The 24,014-nt window shown below is 37.5% G+C and overlaps 2 protein-coding genes and 1 pseudogene across 7 annotated transcripts in view; all 3 read left to right on the top strand.

The window, feature by feature from the left end:
• LOC127451216 (uncharacterized) overlaps window positions 1–929 on the top strand; it is a 29,591-nt gene extending 28,662 nt beyond the window's left edge. For all 3 annotated transcript variants that reach the window (XM_051715730.1, XM_051715731.1, XM_051715729.1), the window contains one exon: window positions 124–929. In XM_051715730.1, coding sequence (XP_051571690.1) covers window positions 124–519 — 396 coding nt within the window. In that variant the 3' untranslated portion in view covers window positions 520–929. The remainder of the gene's footprint in view (window positions 1–123) is intronic.
• Window positions 930–3,299: 2,370 nt separating this feature from the next.
• LOC127451214 (pre-mRNA-splicing factor SYF1-like) lies at window positions 3,300–16,947 on the top strand (annotated as a pseudogene).
• Window positions 16,948–19,532: 2,585 nt separating this feature from the next.
• Window positions 19,533–24,014, top strand: part of LOC127451213 (calmodulin-regulated spectrin-associated protein 3-like) — a 63,815-nt gene continuing 59,333 nt past the window's right edge. For all 4 annotated transcript variants that reach the window (XM_051715728.1, XM_051715726.1, XM_051715727.1 and 1 more), the window contains exon 1: window positions 19,533–20,009. In XM_051715728.1, the coding sequence (XP_051571688.1) occupies window positions 19,877–20,009 (133 nt within the window). In that variant the 5' untranslated portion in view covers window positions 19,533–19,876. The remainder of the gene's footprint in view (window positions 20,010–24,014) is intronic.

Below are 24,014 nucleotides of genomic sequence, written 5' to 3'. Positions count from 1 at the left end.
TTGTGATTCCTACTACTTTTCCCTTTGATGGTGAATTTTTCAATGAACAGATATTAATGTTTATGCTTTATTTTAAAATATGAATAAACTGTTATTGTGAAATTATTTGTATGTCCCCTTCAGAGAATAGGATCAGATAATCAACCGTGCCAATTCCCTAAAGTCTTCCTCACAGTCGGACAAGCAGGAGAGGCTGTTGTAATTCCTCTCAGCCCCGAACACGGCAGACCGGTTTCTCTGAATGTGAACCCACCCAGAAAGCATTGCTCCAGGTCTGCATCCCCTTGTAGGTCTCCTGCCAGTCAGAGACGCTCAAGACCTTCCTCTCCAAACCCAGAAGATGCGACGAGTCAAATCAGCCAATATGAGGACTACTTCTCTTTGATCCAGAAGGTTCACACCGCTCAGCTGCAACAGAGCAATGGACGAGACAGAGAGACAAGCAAGGAGGCTAGGAAGGGAAAAGGAAAGAGTGGGGGAAGGAAAGAGAAGAAAGATGGAGAAAAAAGAAAAAAATAGAGAAAATAAGAGTCATGGTCAATTCATATGTCCATTCACACTGGTTCAGCTGTGGATGAATATCAGTATTACAAATCAAGCTAAACATTTCAGTTTAGAGATCCCAAATATCCCATTTCCCCCCAAAAATGTTTGTTTAGCATTTCAAAATAAGCATTGGAAAACAAGCTCTCTTATAAATGCTGCGTAATACATTCTTAAGCACTGTTTTTTTCCACAGCTCAGGGTTTGTGTAAAATGATTGACTGTAATGTATTTTGTGTGTCAGTGTATGTATCATATGAAGATACAAAATATGTATAGTATTTATTTAGACAAATCTGTTGTGATGGATGATCAATTAGGCCTGTACTGTCTTTGTTGTGTTTTGACAATGGCTTGTGAATGATAAATAAATAAAACAAGACTAGCTTTTTGCCTGTTACTAATGTGGTTCTACCTGTCTATTACCATGTCATTAACTTGTATCCATGCATCAAACTTATTATAATGGTTGTATCCACTATATTATTGAGCAAAAAGTCTTATGAGATGGATGAACAAACAGATCAGATCATTTTGATGTGTAAGGTTGCACAAAAAAAATCAACTATCAAGCAGACGTTATATACCGTATCTGAATCATACATGTTGCTGATCTCCAAGTAATCTTGTTGCACCTGTACTATAGTAATGTTTGGAATAACATACTACCATATACCTCGGACTATTTCTGCAATATATATTTTTTCAGGTAATCAATTTCTGAATACTAAATATCCCACAATACAATGTGCTTGGCTTGACTTTTCATTTTCAATGTGACAAATGAACCGGGAGTGATACCAATTTTTAGTTGAACTGCCAAGGAATATTCCAGGTTCAGTACAAGGTTGCAGGGGTATGTCCAGGATTTTTTTCACAGGGTGGCAAGAGTAGAACTGGTAATGTCGTCTGACCCGGGGTATGAACACTGTGCTCCACTTGATGCTCTGAAGTCTTTCAAGTCATTAGAAGATGAGCACAAGTGTAAATATATGAAGTCAAAGCCTTATTTTCTTTTTAAAAGATGTTGTTTGTAAAGTCGTTCATTCATAATTACCATGAAAGGAAAACAATCTTTAAATTGAGTTTTTAGAGTTGTTAAAAGAAGGTTTAAGATACTCTCCTTTAAATGTTATTTATCTTTCATAATAATACTGTATGTTTGAATATCTTCAACGAAAATGAACGATAGTGTCATTTATACAGCGATGGTGCTGATTAAAAACAGCTGTGCTTCAATGCGCAAGCTCATTATTGTGTTGCAGGTGATTGTGTCATAAGTGTCCCAATGTTCAGTGGATCAATACCCTTGCCAGTGATATACTGATTCATGACATAAGGAGCTGATTGAGACACAGGGGAAGTTAAGTTGAATTGACAACATCTGTGGCATAACTCAAAAATCAAAGTTGCATGAGACACACAATGGAACTGAATGTTTTGTGTGTGTGTGTGTGTGTGTGTGTGTGTGTGTGTGGAGGGTTTAAAGGCAGAAATGTGAAGCTTATAATTTTATAAAAGCAATTACATTAATTCTCTTGTTAAAACTCATGTATTATATGAGTTGTAAAGTTGTTTAAATCATAATTTTTTTACAGTCGTTTTAGAGTTTGTTGACATTTCATTGTCATGGCAACGAAGATGTAAAACTGGATATAATTTTACACAGATGTGGTTAGCAAGTGATTTTATCACTCTAAAATCATGTTAACATGCATATTGTTTACATCTTGTTGCTATACTTTTAAAACGTTTACAGTATTTTACCGTTTACAGATTGGCCCCATTCACTACTATTGTAAGTGCCTCACTGTAACCTAGAATTAAAAAAAAAAAAAAAAAAAGATGTATTCCCTTTTCTCCCCAATTTTGGAATGCCCAGTTCCCACTACTTAGTAGGTCCTCATGGTGGCACGGTTACTCCCCTCAATCCGAGTGACAGAGGGACAAGTCTCAGTTGCCTCCGCATCTTATCACGTGGCTTGTTGAGCGCATTACCGTGGAGATGTAGCGCGTGTGGAGGCTTCACGCTATTCTCTGCTGCATCCATGCACAACTCACCACGTGCCCCACAGACAGCAAGAACCACATTATAGCGACCACAAGGAGGTTACCCCATGTGACTCTACCCTCCCTAGCAACTAGGCCAATTTGGTTGCTTAGAAGACCTGGCTGGAGTCACTCAGCATGCCCTGGATTCGAACTCGGGACTCCAGGATTTTTGCTTTTTTTAAAGAAAAGGAAGGGCAAGTCAAAATACATTTTTGTGGTAATCAGTATTTTGTCACAAATGGTGCCAGTTGAGCTCAACTTATATTGAACCCGGAATATTCCTTAAAGACATGTTTTAAAAAAACTGGATTACAATTGCAAAATAACAGCAGTTATTGATATCATAACTGGTTGTTAACTGAATAAACATGCACATAATGAAGTCATGTGACAGCAATGTTTGAATCATTTAATGTTACATACTACATACTGCTTCCTATGCTATTTTTGAAAACAGTAGCTAGTACACCACATACTTTGCAGTGTGCACTGAGTTAGGCCCCTCCTGGGTCACCGTACCATAGCCTGTAGTCGCTCTCTATGACGTTAGCGAAGGCATCAACCAATAGAAATCAAATACATTACGAAAAGGCGGGGCTTTTGTACTTTACCTTACCAGCACGTTTGGGAGGTGGTTGTTTTGTGAAGTAAAATATTTGAAGTTTTTAACATTATTATACAGATTTTTCCTCTGGCGAGGGAAAATGGCAACTCTTAGCAGAAAAGCAGACGTTTTATTCGTATGTATTTGAGCTTTATTAAGGCAGTTTCTTGACATTTTCAGGGTATTCTTAGCTAAGTGTGAACGACTATGATTAGCTTGCTAACTGTGAAAGTTTGCATTTGAAAGCAGTGCAATAATGCTTGTTATTACTTTAAATACAAACATTTGTGATTCAGAAACTTGAACTGATGTGTTTTTGTGTTGGGTAACGCCACGTTTAATAGTGGACTGAATGGGTTACAGTAGTTAGCTTATATGTCAACAGTTAAAGATTGTGAGCATATATGATTCTGCTCATTATATTGCTTTAATGTTTTTAATACATTTATTTTATACTTTAAGCATGCTCTTGAAAATTTGTAAATATGACTCAAACATCTTAGAACTCACTCTTAGAATTTACATTCATCTCTGCTCACAAATCTAATCTGTATATTAATTTGTCCAGGAAGATGATGATTTGCCTTATGAAGAAGACATCATCAGGAATCCATATTCAGTCAAGTGCTGGATGCGTTACATTGAACACAAGCAGAATGCTCCGAAATCTGTGCTCAATATGATCTATGAATGAGCTTTAAAAGAGCTGCCTGGCAGGTATGTACTTACATATCTTAATTAACTTCATCAGTGTGCTGGATATCTAAAAGATCTTGGCTTCTTATTATTGTACTCCTGCAGTTACAAGCTGTGGTACAACTACCTGAGAGAGAGGAGAAAACAGATGAAAGGCAAGTGTGTCACAGATCAAGCCTATGAGGACTTCAACAACTGTCATGAAAGAGCACTAGTGTTTATGCACAAGGTAAAGTCACAACTTCAACCAGTTTGATGTTAACATAGAGGGAATACTGTGTTACAATGTTATTGATGTGATTCGATGGCAATTGTGTGAATGTTTGCTCTTCTTAATTGTCTCCTCAGATGCCAAGGATATGGATTGATTACTGTCAGTTCATGGTGTCTCAATGCAAAATTACACGAAGCAGACGGACATTTGATAGGGCGCTAAGAGCACTGCCCGTTACCCAGCGTTCTCGCATATGGCCCCTCTTTCTTCATTTTTCCCGGAATCTACCTCTTCCTGAAACAGCCATGCATGTTTATTGGCGGTACCTAAAGGTAGGAATATGATGTTATGTTGCTTGATAGACCGTTTGAGCTTCATATCTCAAAGAACTGAAAGAATTTTGTTTGTATCTCACTGTTTTGCTGCTTTCTTTTTTTTTTTGTACTCCATTTAGTTATCTCCAGAGAATGCTGAGGAATACATTGAATATCTGCGTACTGTTGGGCGTCTGGATGAAGCTGCGCTCCAACTGGCAGCTGTGGTCAATGATGAAAACTTTGTGTCTAACGAGGGGAAATCTAATTATCAGGTCTGAAAATTACAGGTTTAACCTTATTGACAATGAGTTCATCCATGTGTCAAAACTAGGGTCGTAATTATTTGCTGTGCCAAACATTTGTTTAAATTACAAATCTTGACTAAACGTCACTATTTGGTTCTTTATGATTATTTTGGCGTGATTCATAATTATTTTCAAAAATAAGCTAAAGACAAAAATTTTATTGGAAGGACTTTCAAACACATCCTTATCTAAAGTAGATGAAAATAGGTCAAGAATTGTATTTAGGATCAAAAATAAATGTGTATTGGCCATTATTATAGTAAATAACATTTTGTAATCGATGCATTGAATTTTCATTGTCAGATGCTTCGCTTTTTCATCCGCATGTATGTAGTAATTTTAGTTTGTGAATAATGCACATTATATTCATCCACACAATATATCTTATGGAATATCTGAACTCTTCAAAATTCAATTGCAGCTCTGGCACGAGCTCTGCGACCTCATCTCACAGAACCCGGACAAGGTGACTTCATTGAACGTGGGAGCCATTATCAGAGGAGGACTCACCCGCTTCACAGACCAGCTTGGCAAACTGTGGTGTTCCCTGGCTGATTACTACATCCGCAGTGGCCACTTTGAAAAGGTAAACCTGTAATTATACAGAATCTATTGCTTCTCTTAAAGCAATAGTTGACCCAAAAATGAAAATTCTCTCATCATTTACTCACCCTCATGTCATCCCGGATGTGTATGACTTTCTTCTCCAGAGCACAAACGAAGATTTTTTGAAAAATATTTCAGCTCTGTAGGTCCCTATAATGTAAGTGAATGGTAGCATGAACTTTGAAGCTCCAAAAAACACATAAAGGCAGCATAAAAGTAATCCATATGACACCAGTACACTGCAAGTGATGCAGTCAGTTTGGGTGAGAAACAGATCAATATTTCAATAACCTCCACTTTCACTTTTAGAATATGAAAGTGAAAGTTGAGATTTATAGTAAAAAAGGACTTAAATATTGATCTGTTTTTCACACACACCTATCATATCACTTCTGAAAATATAGATTTATCCACTAGAGGTGTATGGATTACTTTTATGCTGCCTTTATGGGCTTTTTGGAGATTGAAAGGTTTGGTCACCATTCACTTGCATTGTAAGGACCTAAAGAGTGGAAATGTTCTTCTAAAAATCTTCATTTGTGTTCAGCAGAAGAAAGAATGTCATACACAATAGGGACAGCATGAGAGTAAGTAAATTATGAGAGAATTTTCAATTTTGGGTGAACTACCGTTTAATATGTTATCTTCAGTTTCCAGACGGAAATATATATCATTATCTTTATCTTGATTTATCAAGGCTCAAGATGTATATAAGGAAGCAATCCTAACCGTAGTCACTGTACGAGACTTCACCCAGGTTTTCGACAGCTATGCACAGTTTGAGGAGAGCATGATCGCCACCAAAATGGAGACCACGTCTGAACTGGGCCAAGATGAAGATGGTAACATTTATTTTTTTAGAACATCTTACAGAAAATAAGCCTTTATTTTGGTCTCACAGAAATTCGTATTTCCGTTCTAGATGACATAGACCTGGAGTTACGACTGGCACGCTTTGAGTTGCTGATAACCCGACGGCCGCTTCTGTTGAACAGTGTGCTGCTGCGTTAGAACCCTCACAATGTTCACGAGTGGCACAAGAGAGTAAAACTCTATGAGGGCCAACCTCAACAGGTTGGAATTGATACTTACATTTTCTGTCTATCAGTCTGCTGATTTTTGTTTCTGCATAACCACATCGCTCTTATGCTGTCTGTGCTTTTTCTTGTAGATAATCAACACATACACAGAGGCAGTGCAAACAGTAGACCCGATGAAGTCCACAGGAAAGCCTCATTCTCCCTGGGTCTCCTTCGCCAAATTTTACGAGGATAATGAGCAACTGGATGATGTACGAAACTGAAGTTTTTCAAATCCATTTATATGCACCTATCTACTTGAACTTAGTTAATTGGTAAAGGTTTAATGGTAAACTAATGGTTACCTCTACAATTTAAAAAAGGCTCGGACTATCTTCGAGAAGGTGTAAGGCTGGCACCAGAATGTCTACAACCAAAAGGCGCCATTTCCGGTAAAAGTCAAAGAACTCTGTGAGAATCAACGTCATAGAACTCTCTCACAAAAGCTGAAATCTACACCTGAATATCACCACAGTGTGATAAATTGCAAATCACCTTGCTGCACCCCCTTCTCTCTCCCCCTTCTCCCCTTCATCAGCTCTGGACCAACACAAAAGACACAAGATTTATATGTAAAAATATAACAAATACCATGAAAACAAAGAATGCAACTGTATGTGTTTGATATCATTTAAGAGGTCTCTGTGCGACTGGTATAGTGGTCTCTTTCCCATGTTGATAAAACTCTCCTGTATGTTAACAAGGTTAAACCCCAGGAAGTCAAGAACCCATTCACCCCCAAATCCTCATTGTTCAAAGGATAATACCATTTAGTACACAATGTTTATTCTGTCTGGATATTTAAGGAAAGTTGGCATGAAGCTCTGGGAATCTGTATGCAGATCTCCCATGCTGTACCGCTGCATGTAGTTTTGTCAGGTATGTTTCTTTGACTTTTATTTTTAGTAATGCTTGTTTATTCTGATCATGTGAAATTGGCTTTGATTTGAATTTCTGCAACAATGTTTTATATCCTACCTGACAAATAAATTGTTATTATTTGATTTATTCTGAATTCCTCTGAAATCATTACTGGAGCTTTAATATAGGAGGAAGCCATTTAAAGACTCTCAGTTTGAATTTAAACCACTCAGGACAACCAGGTAGGACAACCACCTAGGACAGCTGGGTAGGATTTGAATTTCAATAGACCAGGGTAGACCATACTGGAGCTTTAATATAGGAGAAACCACTCAGGACAACCGGGTAGGAGAAAGCCATTTAAAGACTCTGTCACTGCTCACCGCCCGTCTTAGCAAGTTGTATGTACGTGACTAAGCGGCAATATCGTCTGGTTATGAGACAAGCCAAACCAGACGATATTAGTTAACCCTACAACCACCGACTAAGAACGGAACTGGCTATCCATTTTCGGGAGGTTTATGTAATTTAATAACGGCCGGCGTAAGTCTCCAAAGATCAAAAGGACAATGAATAGAAGAGGATTTAGAGTAATCAATAACCTAAAAATGTTAAATTAAAAGAATGATCAGAAATTAATTAGAGCTTAAATATAAATTAGAGGTCAACTTAAAATTGGAGTCAGATAAAATGAATAACGGAATTAAATGTGTGAATTAACAATAATTGCTTTACTTCAGTGCTCAGAAAAGACAGAACAACGCAGAGACCTTCAAGGGCAATTTATTGAAGTTCCACTCCGGAACGGATATGAAAATTATTACCCATATATCCTTTTCTTTTTTACAAAGGCCACCAATGTGAACTATAAACGGGTGGATGATCTTGCAGCAGTATGGTGTGAGTATGGCGAGATGGAGCTGAGACATGAGAACTACGACCAGGCTCTGCATATACTGAGGGTAAGAGACATGTCCAAGCGTTACGCCACCTCATGCCTGAGGAATATATCAGGAGAACAGTGAACATTTGATTAGAACTTTCATATTCATATTTCAACTGGGAATTTTCATATTAATAGACACTTTCCAGGTTCTGACAAACTTTTTCCATCACAGAAAGCGACAGCGATTCCAGGAAGAAAAGCAGAGTACTTTGATTCATCAGAACCGGTGCAGAATCGTGTGTACAAATCGCTTCAAGTCTGGTCCATGCTTGCAGACTTGGAGGAAAGTCTTGGCACATTCCAGGTATTTTTCAATTATTGTTAATAAGTACAATATACACGTACTAGGGTTAGACCGATTTATCGGTTTTACAGATTAATCTGTGCCGATAGTTATTTTTTTGAACTATCGGTTATCGGCAATAACCTATGCTGATAGTTGCTGATAGTTTTTTTTATTCCTGCCTGCTCGTCTGATAATTATTATTATTTTTTTTTTAATTGAAGCAAGGGCATGCAAAGAAAAATGTGACTTTATGGAAACATCCCTCATCAACACACACATTGAAAATATTGGCACCCTTGGTAAATATGAGCAAAGAAGGCATATGAAAAATATGTCTTTATTGTTTATCCTTTTGATCTTTCATTCAAAATATTCACAAAAAATCTATCCTCTAATGGATATCAAACAATTGCAAACACAACACAAGTTTAATCAAAAAACAAATACTTTAGTCAAATATATGTGTGGCACAATTATTGGCACCCTTTAATTCAATACTTTTTGCAACCTCCCTTTGCCAAGATAACAGTTCTGAGTCTTCTCTTATAATGCCTAATGAGGATGGAGAACACCTGGCAAGGGATCTGAGAACATTCCTCCATACAGAATCTCTACAGATCCTTCAAATTCAGAGGTCCATGCTGGTGGACTTATCCCACGGGTTTTCTATGGGGTTCAGGTCAGGGGACTGCGATGGCCATGGCAGAACCTTGATTTTGTGGTCAGTGATCCATTTTTATGTTGATTTTGATGTGTGTTTTGGATCTTTGTTCTGCTGGAAGATCCAGCCAGGCCCCATTTTAAGCTTTCTGGCAGAGGCAATCAGGTTTTGATATTTTATCTGTTGGTATTTGACATCCAAGTCCATGATGCCATGTATCCAAACAAGATGTCCAGGACCTCTGGCATAAAAACAGCCCCACAACGTTAAAGATCCACCACCATATTTAAAATGAAAATTTGCTGATAATTTACTCACCCTCAGGCCATCCAAAATGTATTTTCTTCATCAAAACAGAATTTAAGATTTTTAGGATTCCCATCTCTGGTGTTTGCTGCCAAAAAGCTCTATTTTTGTTTTATCTGACCATAGAACCTGATCCCATTTGAAGTTCCAGTAGTGTCTGGCAGGATTCCCACACGTCCTGGAAAACCTGGAATTTTGTAATGCAGTTTTCCAGTCATGGAAAAGTCATGGAAAATTAGAAAAATACCTAAATGTCCTGGAAAATGATTCAGTATAATAAAATGGTTTGACTTTGTTGCTAGCAAGGTTTCCATTACATGTACAAAAACATGGTAATGATCTGGACTCGGAATAGGAGTCAAATACACAAATTTGTGTCATTTTGTCACTGCTGGCGGCTGCGCATTATGAAATAATATCAATGGTTAAGGGTGCTTACGCCCTCATAATTGATTACAGCAGCAGCCAATTGTGTGCTTGGCAATCACAGTCCAACTAAGGCAGATTGCTTGATTGGTTACAGCTTGCTTGGCTACAGCAGTGCGTGCACAGTGGAAAGCGACACTCGTGAAACTTCTCATTCATAAACAAACTGAATGACCTGAAGTCATTAGATTTGTCATGCAAATTTTAATAACGGAGAAGGTAAAGACGTAATTGATACTCATTAATATTATTAGACTATTATTGTTGTCTTTTTGGATGAAAAGTCATGCTCGGCAGTTCACAAACTGAACGGAAATGATAGATCTGCTTTGTTCTTATAATGCTTAAATACAATAAAGTCTCTTGGCAGATTTCAGTCGTGAACATCGCAAAATGATTCAATGACTCACTCGAAGCACATAAGGTGCTCATGTGTTGCCACCTAGTGGCATTTCCAGAAGTGGTCACTAAACTAACCAATTAATGAAACTGAACAAATTTGTGAAACAGAAGGAAGCCACAGCAAAATACCCTTTATTTTTGCAGCTAATTCTGCATGATTGTGCAGATAATTTTCTATACTTAAAATAGCTTAAGTTGGTGCTTTTTACTTATTCTTTAAAAAATAACCCTGGAAAACATATCTGTGGATCAGTGATTGTCTCAGCTTTTCAACCCTCATGAGTTTGCATCCCTGTGAGTTGTAAACTTTAGAAAACGATGACAGTCGGAACACCGATTAAAAAAATAAATAATTCACACTGGGTTGGTAGCATGGTGATTTGGCCTTAATACCTCTGGATGTGAATTAATTTTAAATAATTCAATGATCAGAGTCAACTTATATCGCGGTTACCACATGTAGTATGCAGAAAACATGGAATCTAGTCATAAATGGCATTAGCAATAAAACACAGAATGTCTTGGAATATGACACATTCAGATGAAAATTAATGTTTGAATGTACAATTAATCAAATTAAAATTGTGATATGTCCTAGTGTGATAATTAAAATAAAAAAGTCTCTGATTAAATTGAGACCACTCATACACTGAAAACGCCTCTTTATGATTGTCACCCGTGCTCTTGTGTGTGAAATGACAGAGAGCACTCTGAAGTGCACAGCACATACAGACTATGTATTTATTTAATTGAATCACATCTTTACAGGGATTAATAATCACACTGGGCCATGGAGCAAACTGGTTATCTGGAGGTGAGAAATTACCATTATAAATACATAGAAACGTAAAAATAAAAGCTAGATTTAAATGGACGCATGTGTTTTTGCTTAAATATTACACTTGTTGGGTGCATTAAAATGTCCTGGAAATGTCCTGGAAATGTGTGCCTTTTAAAGAGTGGGAACCCTGGCAAACCGAAGACACTTGAGTTTGTTGTTGGATGAGAGCAGAGGCTTTTTTCTTGAAACCCTCCAAAACAATTTGTGTTGATGTAGGTGATGTCTGACTGTTGTTTTGGAGACTTTCTGACCCCAAGACCCAACTAATTTCTGCAATTCTCCAGAGTTGTGATCCTTGGAGAATTTAGATTTTTGTGAATATTTTGAAATGAAAGATCCAAAGGATAAACAATAAAGACATTTTTCACAGCCTCCTTTGCTATTATTTACCAAGGATGCCAATATTTTTTGCCACAACTGTAGGCTTTAAAAAGCTTAATTTGGTCAATATTAAATATAGTGCATTGATATATAGCATTGTATCCTTCATTTCAAAATATGAGTCCCAAGTGTGTTTCAGGCTTGTTTAGTGTAATAAACACTATCACGTACGTCTTGCTTGCTACTCTTAGTACTTGTAGTTAAGGAAGAAATTGTTATTTGTAACTTACTATTGAGACTGTAGCTGTTTTGGATGTTAATGGATCTGTTGCTCTCTTCAGTCCACTAAGGCAGTGTATGATCGAATCATTCATCTCAGAATCGCCATGCCTCAAATCATCATCAATTATGCCATGTTTCTCGAGGAACACAACTACTTTGAGAATAGCTTCAAGGTAAGTGCACATTTCACTCAAGACACAACAATCTGTGTTATTCCTGAAAATTTGTTTTCATTGGTGTTCCTTTCGTTTGGTTGTCATTGCAGGCATGCGAGCGTGGCATTGCCCTCTTCAGGTGGCCTAATGTCCATGACATCTGGAACACTTACCTCACTAAGTTTATTGATCGTTATGGAGGTAAAAAGCTGGAGAGAGCGCGGGATCTATTTGAGCAAGCGCTGGATGGGTGTCCTGCTAAATATGCCAAAAGTAATGCACTTAAAGAAACTATTACACATTAAATTCTACAGTTAGCCATATTTGCTTGATATTGAAAGTCGATATTGATGTGATTAAAAATCTATAATGCATTTTAATAGCTCTAGTGTAGCTAACCTTTGAAAAAGCATAAAATATTGAGGCTAGCCCAATTTAAACAATGGCATTTAAACGTACGGTTAAAATCCTTTTGCGCAGTGGTAATGATTAATTTTTTCGGTGTTTAACAGCCATCTACCTGCTGTACGCTAAGTTGGAAGAGGAATACGGTCTGGCACGACATGCCATGGCTGTGTATGAGAGAGCCACTGCGGCTGTAGAACCAGAAGAACGGCATCAAATGTTCAACATCTACATCAAAAGAGCAGCAGAGATTTATGGAGTCACTCATACAAGAGCCATCTATCAGAAAGCCATCGAGGTAAAACACCCAGCTCTTACAAGGTTGTAGTTTAAAATTTTTCATTTAGTTTTTTTATAAGGGGCCAAGCACCAAAAGTGCTGTGACACCTATTGTATCTGTTTAGTTTTCTTCTTATTAGTCATCTTCCTCCCCAATGGGAGTCTATGGCAGCCCATAGAACTGTGCATAGGAAAATTTGGCACACTGATAGTGGTGGACCTGAATAGCACCCATACCAAATTTGGGGTCTTTAAGATAAACTCTTATTTTGCCAACACCAGTTAAAAAATTAACTTTTCTTTTGCGCGTATCTTGAACCATTAGTCCTATAAACAGAATAATTTTTTGTTTGATTACTCTTCTCCTAATGATTCAAAAGGACCTCTTACATTAAAAGGCCGCCATCTTTGAGTATGACGTTTATGGTTTTTCTGGTACTATTCCTTCAAATCCAAGCTGAGCTGCACAAATGTGACTTCGCTCCATTTTGATTTTTGCAATTGTTGAAAAGTTAGAACATCGAGAAGTTAACATTGTCGGCGTAAAACTGGAAGTGAGGTTGTATCTCGGCAACGCTTTGTCCTATCAAAACATAACTTGGTATGCCATGACATGTTCTTTTTTTTTATTGTAATGCTATGCTTGCTCCCATTATTGCTGCTTGCTACTATTTTTTTATTCAATGTGTTATTTCAAATTAGTTTAGTTTTTGTTAGTTTTTACTCTATGACTTTTAGTTTTAGTGTTTCAGTGTTTTCGATTTTCAGTTTAGTTTTACAGTGTATTTAATTTTCAGTTTTAGTATTTAAGGGCTGCCCAAGTTAATGTGTTAACTGACATCACTAAAATAAGTTTAACACCAATACTTGGCTATCCAGTATTTTCACTATCTAGTTGTATTTACATGTTTAATGAAGGTGGGCTGTAAAGGGTTGAAATTGTATATAAAAAAATAAAATTAATTCCTGATTGTTTTTATTGTATTATGTGAGTTTTGGAGTCAGGAAAATGTATTTGAGTGTATTTTCAGTTCAATTTATGTATCATTGAATTTCTGTTTTCATTTTTGTTAATAATAACACTGGGTACATTTTGAACAGATGTTATTGATTTAAAAATATTAGGCATTGTAGTTGTATAACATGTTTTTTTATAAGACCGAATATCGTCTGGATTTGGTTGATTAGGTTTATGCAATGAGATCATTTTGTTTTTTGCAGGTCTTGCCGGATGAGCATGCTAGAGATATGTGCCTGCGCTTTGCTGACATGGAGAGCAAACTTGGAGAGATTGATCGCGCTAGAGCCATCTATTCATACTGCTCTCAGATATGTGATCCAAGGGTAAAGCTTTCCATGTTATTCCAAATATTACGTTCACCTGTTAGATCATACTGGACATGCCGGCATTTTCTTGCTGACCTCCTCTACTGTCTTTTTTAATCAGTTGATTGCTCTTTTCTGGCAAACTTGGAAGGACTTTGAGATTCGCCATGGAAATGAGGATACTATCCGTGAGATGTTGAGAATTAAACGGAGTGTGCAGGCCACATACAACATACAGGTCAACTTTATGTCCTCTCAGATGCTAAAGGCCACCACCAACACCACTGGAACAGGTATCTTTGATCTACGAAATAATAATGTATCTTTGTAAAGAGTCCTGATTTCATCTGCCAGGATATTCGCACTAATGATGGGAGACAGAAATCTTAAAATCGAATGTAGTTGGGCAGAATCTGTTGTTTGTTTTTTTACGGCCCCGCCCTCCTCCTTGCCACACTCCTCCCTCCTTTGCTTCAGGCCGACGTACCCTTCTGGCCCCGCCTGCCGGCAGGCCTTCACCTTCTTGAACCTGGGAGGGAGACAAGGGGAGAAAAAAAAGAGGGAATGGCCAACACGGAGTGGTAGAGGAAGAGGAGAGAGATTAAAAAAAAATGTACTCACCGGTTCTCTGATATGCCACGTTTTGTTGGATAGTAGGGGTCTCCTCCGCCCCTGGCAGTGGTTCTCCTGCTCCAGGCAGTTAGCAGTGAGCCCCTCCCCGCTCGCGGACGGTGGTCTTTGACCCTGCCGCGTTTTAGCGGCCAGTAGGGGTCTCCTCTGCCCCTGGCAGCGGCCCGACCGCTGCAGGCAGTCGGTAGGGAGCCCCTCCTCCCCTCGTGGCCAGCAGTCATTCCTCCGCTTTCAAGCGGCCGGGCTTCTCAGTCCCCCGGCTGATAGCTCCTTTGGGGTGGATGCCTGTGGCGAGGACTCTACTACGGTGCATCCCTCCTCCTTCCCGGGTTTCGGCACCAATGTAACGGGGTAAAAGGGAAAGTAGGAGGCGAGAACCGGCTTGACAATATAAATAATCATTTAATGATTAACTTACAAAAGACATATAACACACACACACGCATACAGGGCAGTTGCCTGTAGCTCTCTCTCTCCCAAACTGCCACCTCCGGCCGTCTTTATCCCTCTCATGGGCTTGATTAGCCTGATTAGGGGCCGGGCGTGCGTCATCACGCCCTGCCCTCCTCCTTGCCACAGTTTTGAACAAACCCTCTACCCTAAGTATTACAGGGATAGTTCACCCCAAAATAAAAAGTCTGTCCCTAATGTCATTCCAAACCATCACATGACTTTAGGTTTCATCAGATAATGGAAGTGAATAGTGACTCCAAAAAAAATAACCAACATAAAACCTATAGGACACTATATTAAGTCTTCTGAAGCCATACGATCACTTTGTGTGATGAACAGACTGAAATTTAAGTTGTTATTCACTCTCCAATCCCAATGCCAGTGCCCTAATCAAATAGGGTGAATACGGCATAGCTTTGATCATGAGGCGCAACTAAGAATTACAGTTGTCTGAACAGCTGAAACCACATGCTCTTCCTTGTAAGTGTAAACTCATTTTAATTGCAAATGTGTGTTTTAGTGTCAGATCTCAGGCACAGCAGCTGGCTGCAGAGACCGAGCAGGACAAACCCAAACCTAAAGACAAAATCCTTTTTGTCAGGTGTGTACTGCACCCTAGTTGGTTCCACCCTCTTAATGTGGCTTAAGGAGAAGTTTCTGTTGATCTGTTTACTTACATGTGTCTTAACTTTTGTTTGGTTTGTTGCAGGAGTGACACTTCTCGCAGTGAACTCGCCGAACTGGCCAAACAAGCCAATCCAGATGAGATTGACATTGACGATGAAGATGAGGATGCAGAAGATGGAGAGCCAGAGGGTTCCTTTTTGAAAATCACGGTTTGATTCAGAAGTCCTTTTTTATTTAATCATATTAGAATTTAAACATTCTTAGAATTAGAACTAGATATCCTACAGCCAGGTTTCCCATGGTAACTGAAAACTGGGAACTATTAAAATTGTGTTTTCATGCCAAGAAAAGTAATTTTCATAATATCTTAAAAGACATGGACATTCCTATAGTGAAGAAATGTTTCTAGTTATGCTCAATTGTAAAATATTTCACTGGTTATATACTATTAAAACTTGAGTGAATAGTTTTTTTGCATTAGTTATTTTAATGAATTGGTCAAACTGATTTACAAATTGGTCCGAATGATTCATTTGCAAATCGTTCTGAAACTTTTTTTTTTTCAATTCCTTATCCACCAATCATACAACTGGACAGGTCATTGAAATTCATTGGTCAAAAAGTGTGGGGATCCTGAAACTAAATAGTACTTTGATGATGATTAAAAGTGGTCTGCATTTGAACAGTTTCCTTACTTTGGTAGTCTGATTATTAAAATTTGTTTCATTGCAGAGGTTCAGCTGGAGCAAAAGTCTGTTCCCACTGCTGTCTTTGGAGGACTAAAGGACGATTGAATCCATCACAAAACTCACTGTTTTGCAGATGATCATGATGATGGCCCAAAAATTCAGTATTCAAGAAACGGCAAAAAGAGAATAACAACCACATCACTGATTTGAATGAAATGTTCCATGGCAGTTGTGAGTGTTTGATATTAAGGAATAGTTCACCCAAAAATGAAAATTCTCTCATCGTTTACTCAACCTCTTTTTTCTGCTGAACACAAATGAAGATTTTTAGTAGAGATGTTCGAGTACTGATATTTATTTATTTATTTATTTATTTATTTTTTGTACTCGCCGATACAGAGTCCGATACCTGTTTTTTTTTTTGTTTTTTACCCAGTATCAGCAGTTTATTAAAATTGTATCATCAAAATTGTGTTTAAATAAATAATTAAAACTTTAATCAAATGAAAGTATAACAATTAATTTTCAACATGAAATTGTATTGTTGTTATCAAATAAAGTGCTTTTATACAGAACCTCACAGCACAATCCAAAATACAACATTGGAGTTATTTTTGACAAATAAAGTGCTGCATAACAAAGCATCACAGATGTGAGATATTGCTTAAATATAATACAGTTACTATTGATTTATTATTATTATTATTATTATTAATAGTATAACAGTAAATATTACATAACTATATAGTAGTGATCTATTTCTGTCATACTTTTTTCATTTAAATTGAGCTTTTATTTTGAAATGTTTCTGTCTTGTTAGACCAAGGAGCTCTGATATAATGACGGCAGATTCCCAATCCGGAAAAGCCGGTCGCTACGTGAATCACAGTAATTATTAAACTGCAAAAGGCTACTATCTAAATAAATATGTAGTCTGTATATGACTCATGCTAAAAAGTGAATTAGCGCTTTGCCTGCTGTCATCTGCTACAAACAGAGCATGCAATGCTCATGATGGTGTTTTCCATGTATAAGCCAAGGATCTCTAAAGGTATGAGCAGTTTGTGTCTCTGTGTCAGCACAACACGGACTCATCACAAGCACTCACATTTAAAACGCTGCATGTGCAAACTATCTCATTAAATTGCAGCTTTTGCTGTTAAATAATCTCACTAGGACATGTGATTTTACTCTGTGCGCTGAATGTTTACGTAATGACATTCGTACATCAGATGGTATCGGCTTTTGGTATCGGAGCATTTTTACGAGTACAAGTACATGAGCATGGTATTGGACCCGATATCGGTATCATTGCATCCCTAATTTTTAGAAGAATATTTGAGCTCTGTAGGTCCATACAATGCAAGTGAATGGTGACCAGACCTTTCAAGCTCCAAAAATCATATAAAGGCAGCATAAAAGTAATCCATATACTTTTGGAGCTTAAAAGTTTTGGTCACCATTCACTTTCATTGTATGGATCTACAGAGCTGAAATGTTCTTCTAAAAATCTTTGTTTGTGTTCTGCAGAAGAAAGTCATACACATCTGGGATGACATGAGGGTGAGTAAATGATGAGAGAATTTTCTTTTTTGGGTGAACTATAACTTTAAGGCATTCAATGTCATCCTACATTTCAGTAATACCAGTTCACACCACAAGGTATCACTTAGCATCATTCTTGTGCTTTTATCTTCTCTGCTGTGATGAGCTTAAAGCCACTGAACTGTAATATTTTCTCCAGTCTCCTTTATATTAAATTAATAATGACCATGAGGGAAATCTTCAAATCTGTGTATTTGTTGTCATCAGATTGCATCACATTATAATGTTTTTTTTTTTTTTTTAGGTCAGGACACGTGTGGAGCTGAAAAAGTGAGAGTTGTAATGATACTGTTCAGATGTTTGTATGTCCCAAGATCTGAAAGCCATGGTTTGAGGAATCTACTAGTAAAAAAGGAAACAAACAAAAGACATTTGCTCACTGATTACTTCAAACATTTCCTTGAAAACGTGATTCTCCACCTGAAAGTTACTTCTGTATGTAATGGGATGTGGATTTTTGGATTTGTGAAGCAAACCAAATTTAATTGTTGCCATTTTCGGATCTTTGTTTACTGCACATTTTGAGGATTGACTCATCCTCTATACAAGCCCAATTGAAAACCAAAGAATGAAAAAAAAAAACAAAAAAAAAAAACAAAAAAAAATGGCCTGTTCCTCTGTAATTAGATTAAAATAGTTCTGTGAGTTAATCTTCTTATAAAGTTACAGCAGTGGTCCCTTCAACATCATGTGATGTAGGATTTCAGTTATTTCTGTCCTGTTGGATTTTTTCTACAGCTGTGCACTCTAATCATTTTCAGTGAAAAGTCCTGAGTTATATAAACACATGGTTTTAATCATGTACGAGTTTGATACAGTCATTAAACTGTAACTAGTTTATGACATGTTTTAGTCTAAATACGTATTAGTGTTTGTGGCAATCTATCATTTTCTAATATATCTACAAAATCATGCTGGTTAGTGTATGAGGAAGAAATCTGAATTAAGGATTAGCATAAAAACCATTTTCTGTTGGCTGTTCAATTTTATTCATTAAGAAGCTGCATTTTAGGCTAAAATGTTAAAGCAAATTAGATAAACCTTTTATAAATAAATACACATATAAATACATTCACATTTATTCATTTAGCAGATTTTTGTATGCATATACAATATATAAAGTACAACAGCTGACAGCTGTTCTTAAATGTTTTTTGCAGAAAGTTGTTTTTTTTTTTTTTTTTTTTTTTTTGCTGTTTATGGTTCTTGAGCTAGCTATATAGTTCTTTTTGAGATTCAGAAAGTTCCTAATATTACATTACAGGTTAATCGGATCATTAGCTTGAAAGTGCAAGAACATAGATGGTAAAGAGAACAAAACGTTTTTTGTGGAACTTATAAAGATTTTCTGTCATCAAGCTGTTCTTGAAACCTTTATAAAGAGTTTGAGCAACGTACTATAGTGACAATTAATAAAATTATGCTCGTGCACTATGACTAATTTTCCATGCCGTACCCTCCTGGGCAAGTTCTACCTGTTCTGCACCTGTTTTAATGGGTTAAGGCGCCTCCCTACTTGCAGATTGCGTTTACATTATTAGCCCCGCCCCCATCCGCTCTTTGCCGTAAACTCTGTGATGTGATTGGAAGCCCGGCAGGATGATTGACAGGAGTATGGAGTACCTGGAAATCAGTCGCATATGGAGCTTATCAGCGAGAGCGATGTGGACTCTGAAACGGGGTCAAAATAGTGAAACATCCCGGGGAATATCGCTGGATTTGTGGCTCCGATAGTTTTGAAAACATCCTTATACTCCACTAACAGCACTGGATGTATGAAAAGAAGATTTCGAGGGGAATCATTTGTAAATTACTTTATATTTCGCCTGACGCTACCTCATAAACAACGGCCTCTCACAGTCTTAATGCTGTGCTCGCTTGAAAGAAAAGGATGAATGTTTGATTCCTCGCCGCATCGCCTTCCTCTCTTTTTCCCGGCCCGTGTGTGTTGGACCTGCTATGGTGGACTCGAATGCAATGAGGAAGACTTTTGTTGTCCCGGACATAAAGCCATTGGATCAGTATGATTTGACCAGAGCCAGAATCTGCGCCAGTGTCGGGTGGCTGCTGGCAAAATATTACGGCAATGCAGGTAAATAGTGGCTATGTATCAAAACCTAGTGTACTGCCTATCTAGGCAGCATTTTTACGCGCGTTCCGAGTCAGATGAGGATAATTGTGAACCATAGCCTTGTGTTGCCCCAAAAACTGCGCAAAATACGCTGCATGTAAAGCCTTAGAAAGGCTGTCTGTCTAGCTTGGCAGCTCACTAGGTTGAGACACAGCCCATATTATTATTCCCTTCTCAATCATGTGCTGTTCTCCTGTTTTATGCTCTGCATTTATTCATTGTTCAGTAACTGTAGGGAAAAGCGTGTGAAGGTGAGCTGTGTATGTAAACTCAGCGTTTTTCATCACACAAAGACCATATGAGAAGTGCACAGCTGGGCATGTATTAGTTTTATTAATATATACGTGTACTCTCTCCTGAATCAATTTATATATTATAGATACTCTTTCATAAGTTACAATAATTTTATTATTTGTATAATCGTATAAAATAAAAATATTCATGATAAAAATGTACACTTTGTCTTGAGTCAGGCTAAAATATGTCCTTGTTGCCCCATCAATTTCGATGTGGGTTTAATCGCACGTGCTTAGTCCATACAGTAGACACGTTGTTGTCTGGGAATTATGATGTGATTGAATGTAGTTGTTTTGTGATTTTTACCTGAATATGAAAATGTTATTCTGAGAGCGCGTGCTCTGGAAGACGCTCATTTGTCAGTGACGCACGCACACACACGAATCCTTTTGTTAACACACCCACAAGAACACTTATGTTTGAGGTCTTGGTTTCTGACAGAGCATTTGGTTAAAGTGTATTGAAGTGCATGGTGAGTTTAATTATTTAATGTATTAGTTAAATAATCATGATAATACATAAACATTAAAGGAATATTCCGGGCTCAAAACAAGTTAAGATAAATCAACAGCATTTGTGGAATAATGTTGATAGCACAAAAATAAATTGACTCGTCCCTCCTTTTCTTTAAAAAAGCAAAAATCTGGGTTCTAGTGAGGCACTTACAATGGAAGTGTATGGGGGCCAATGAGTAAACGTTAAAATACTCACCGTTTCAAAAGTATAGCCACAAGACGTAAACAATATGTGTGTTGACATGATTTTAGTGTGATAAAATAACTTATTTTTCTCTCTTACCTTTTATGAGGGCATATTTTGTAATGATAAAACATTGTGTATCATTCTGTAATGTAAAAAACTAAATTCATTAAGATGCATTTTCAATCTGGATAATTAGGTTACAAAATTAAATTAGCATTATAATAATTTGTATGGCAATATAATTAACTAGAGCGAAACATATGAGTGTAAAGTCACTGTTTCTATTGAAAAGAGGAGGGTCTCGCTGTCAGTTCCGTGTGTGTGTGTGTGTGTGTGTGGAGGTGCATGGTGCTCAACAACAGGTCACTGGCCTGTTATTGGAAACCCACATGTTAAAAATGTGTTCTTTTTAGGTGCATTACAGTGTAGTGAGTGTGTTTTGTGCGAGTACATGCTTGGCTTGTTTTTAAAAACCCTGTTGTGTTCACCTAATGAGCTAATGTTAATTCAGATTGTAATTCTGCATTCCTACTTGCATTAATTCTTGGTTTGAGACCGTTTGGTACTCATGCTCGACTCCGAAATGGGTAGATATTTAAAGGATTATTAAATATGTGTTGCGTTGGCATGCTCTGGAAGTCGAACTTCATCTTCAGTCTGAAGTGAATGTAAGAGTTTCTAATATGCAATGATGTGACTTGTACATATTATTAAAATGAATAATTCGCCCCAAAATTTAAATCGTCATTATTCACCGTTTTGTTGTTCCAAACCTGTATGACTATATATCTTGTGTAAGGTAGAATAGTAAACTCAGTCATCACCAATTACTGTAATTGAATCTTTTTTCCATACAATGAAACCACAAGGTGAGCAACTGATCTTCTCTCAACTCTTTCCCTCCAACCACCTAGTTCTAGTATGTAATGGCCTCTTTTCATGACCCAATCAACTCCCAGTGGATAAAATCAAGTCCTGTCATAAATTTTTTTAACCTTGTCGAATATACTGTTTCACTCTGTCATATTACAGAAATCAAATGTGTTGGAAACATTTTCATGTTGACTTTAAATTACTTACACACCATGAATTTAATGGCATCAAGGGCAGTCAAAAATTGTGTAATGTATCATAAATACTATTATAAAAGCATCTCCAGAGCTTTATGAATACTGCTATGCTGTTATGTCTCCGATAAGATCATTCTATCAGTTTTATGACCATTATCATAAATATTGTTTCAGCCACATTGAGAAAGCGGCCTATCACAGTATAAGGAATTTTATATCACAGTCAGTAACCGTATATATCACAATATAGTTTTTTCTTCTTCTGAAATATCAACAAAAAAGAGTTTATATATTAAATAACCATTTAATAGTGGTGGGTGATATATACACTGGCGGCTAAAAGTTTGGGATAATGTTCAGATTTTGCTGTTTTGGAAGGAAATTGGTACTTTAATTCACCAAAGTGGCATTAAACTGATCACAATGTATAGTCAGGACATTACTGATGTAAAAAACAGCACCATCACTATTTGAAAAGTAATTTTTGATAAAATCTAGACAGGCCCCATTTCCAGCAGCCATCACTCCAACACCTTATCCTTGAGTAATCATGCTAAATTGCTAATTTGATACTAGAAAATCACTTGCCAATATTATCAAACACAGTTGAAAGCTATTTGGTGTGTTAAATTAAGCTTAACATTGTCTTTGTGTTTGTTTTTGAGTTGCCACAGTATCCAATAGACTGACATGTCTTAAGATCAATATTAGATGAAAAATGGTCAGCGAGTATTGACGCTGACTACCACACCTGGAGTCACGAGTTTGAATCCAGGGCGTGCTGAGTGACTCCAGCCAGGAGGGTAGAGTCACATGGGGTAACCTCCTTGTGGTCGCGATTTAGCAGTTCTCGCTCTCAGTGGGGCATATGGTAAGTTGTACGTGGATCGCAGAGAGTAGCATGAGCCTCCCGTGCTGTGAGTCTCCGCGGTGTCATGCACAGCGAGCCACGTGATAAGATACGTGGATTGACTGTCTCGGAAGCAGAGGCAACTGAGACTTGTCCTCCACCACCCAGACTGAGGTGAGAACGAGAAATTGGGAGAAAAGGGGATAATAATAATAATAGTAATTTAAAAAAGAAATTGCAAAAAAGAAACAGCTTTCTCTAGAAACTCATCAATCATTGTTTTGAGGAATGAAGGCTATACAATGCTTGAAATTGCCAAAAAACTGAAGATTTCATTCAAAGGTGTACACTACAGTCTTCAAAGACAAAGGATAACTGTCTCTAACAAGGACAGAAAGAGATGTGGAAGACCAGATGTACAACTAAACAAGAGGATAAGTACATCAGAGTCTCTAGTTTGAGAAATAGATGCCTCACATGTCCTCAGCTGACAGCTTCATTGAATTCTACCCGCTCAACACCAGTTTCATGTACAACAGTAAAGAGAAGACTCAGGGGTGCAGGCCTTATGGGAAGAATTGCAAAGGAAAAGCCACTTTTGAAACAAAAATAAAAAGAAAAGGTTAGAGTGGGCAAAGAAACACAGACATTGGACAACAGATAATTGGAAAAGAGTGTTATGGATCTTAACCCCATTGAGCTTTTGTGGGATCAGCTAGACTGTAAGGTGTGTGAGAAGTGCCCGACATCTAAAAGCCACATCTATGGCAAGTGCTACAGGAAGTGTGGGGTGAAATGTCACCTGAGTATCTGGACAAACTGACAGCTAGAATGTCAAGGATCTGCAAAGCTGTCATTGCTGCACATCAAGGATTTTTTGATGAGAACTCTTTGAAGTAGTTTAAGAAGTTCTGATTTTTTTTTTCAAATTGTAATAGTAATTTTCCACGTTATTAATGTCCTGACTATACATTGTGGAGCCCGACCGATATGGGATTTTTGAGACCGATACCGAGGAAAAATATTCCCTTTAGAGAGGGAAAATTC

Source organism: Myxocyprinus asiaticus, chromosome 14, assembly GCF_019703515.2.
Source record: "Myxocyprinus asiaticus isolate MX2 ecotype Aquarium Trade chromosome 14, UBuf_Myxa_2, whole genome shotgun sequence".
In the NCBI taxonomy this organism is placed as follows: domain Eukaryota; kingdom Metazoa; phylum Chordata; class Actinopteri; order Cypriniformes; family Catostomidae; genus Myxocyprinus; species Myxocyprinus asiaticus.
This window is presented reverse-complemented; position numbering and strand designations above follow the sequence as displayed.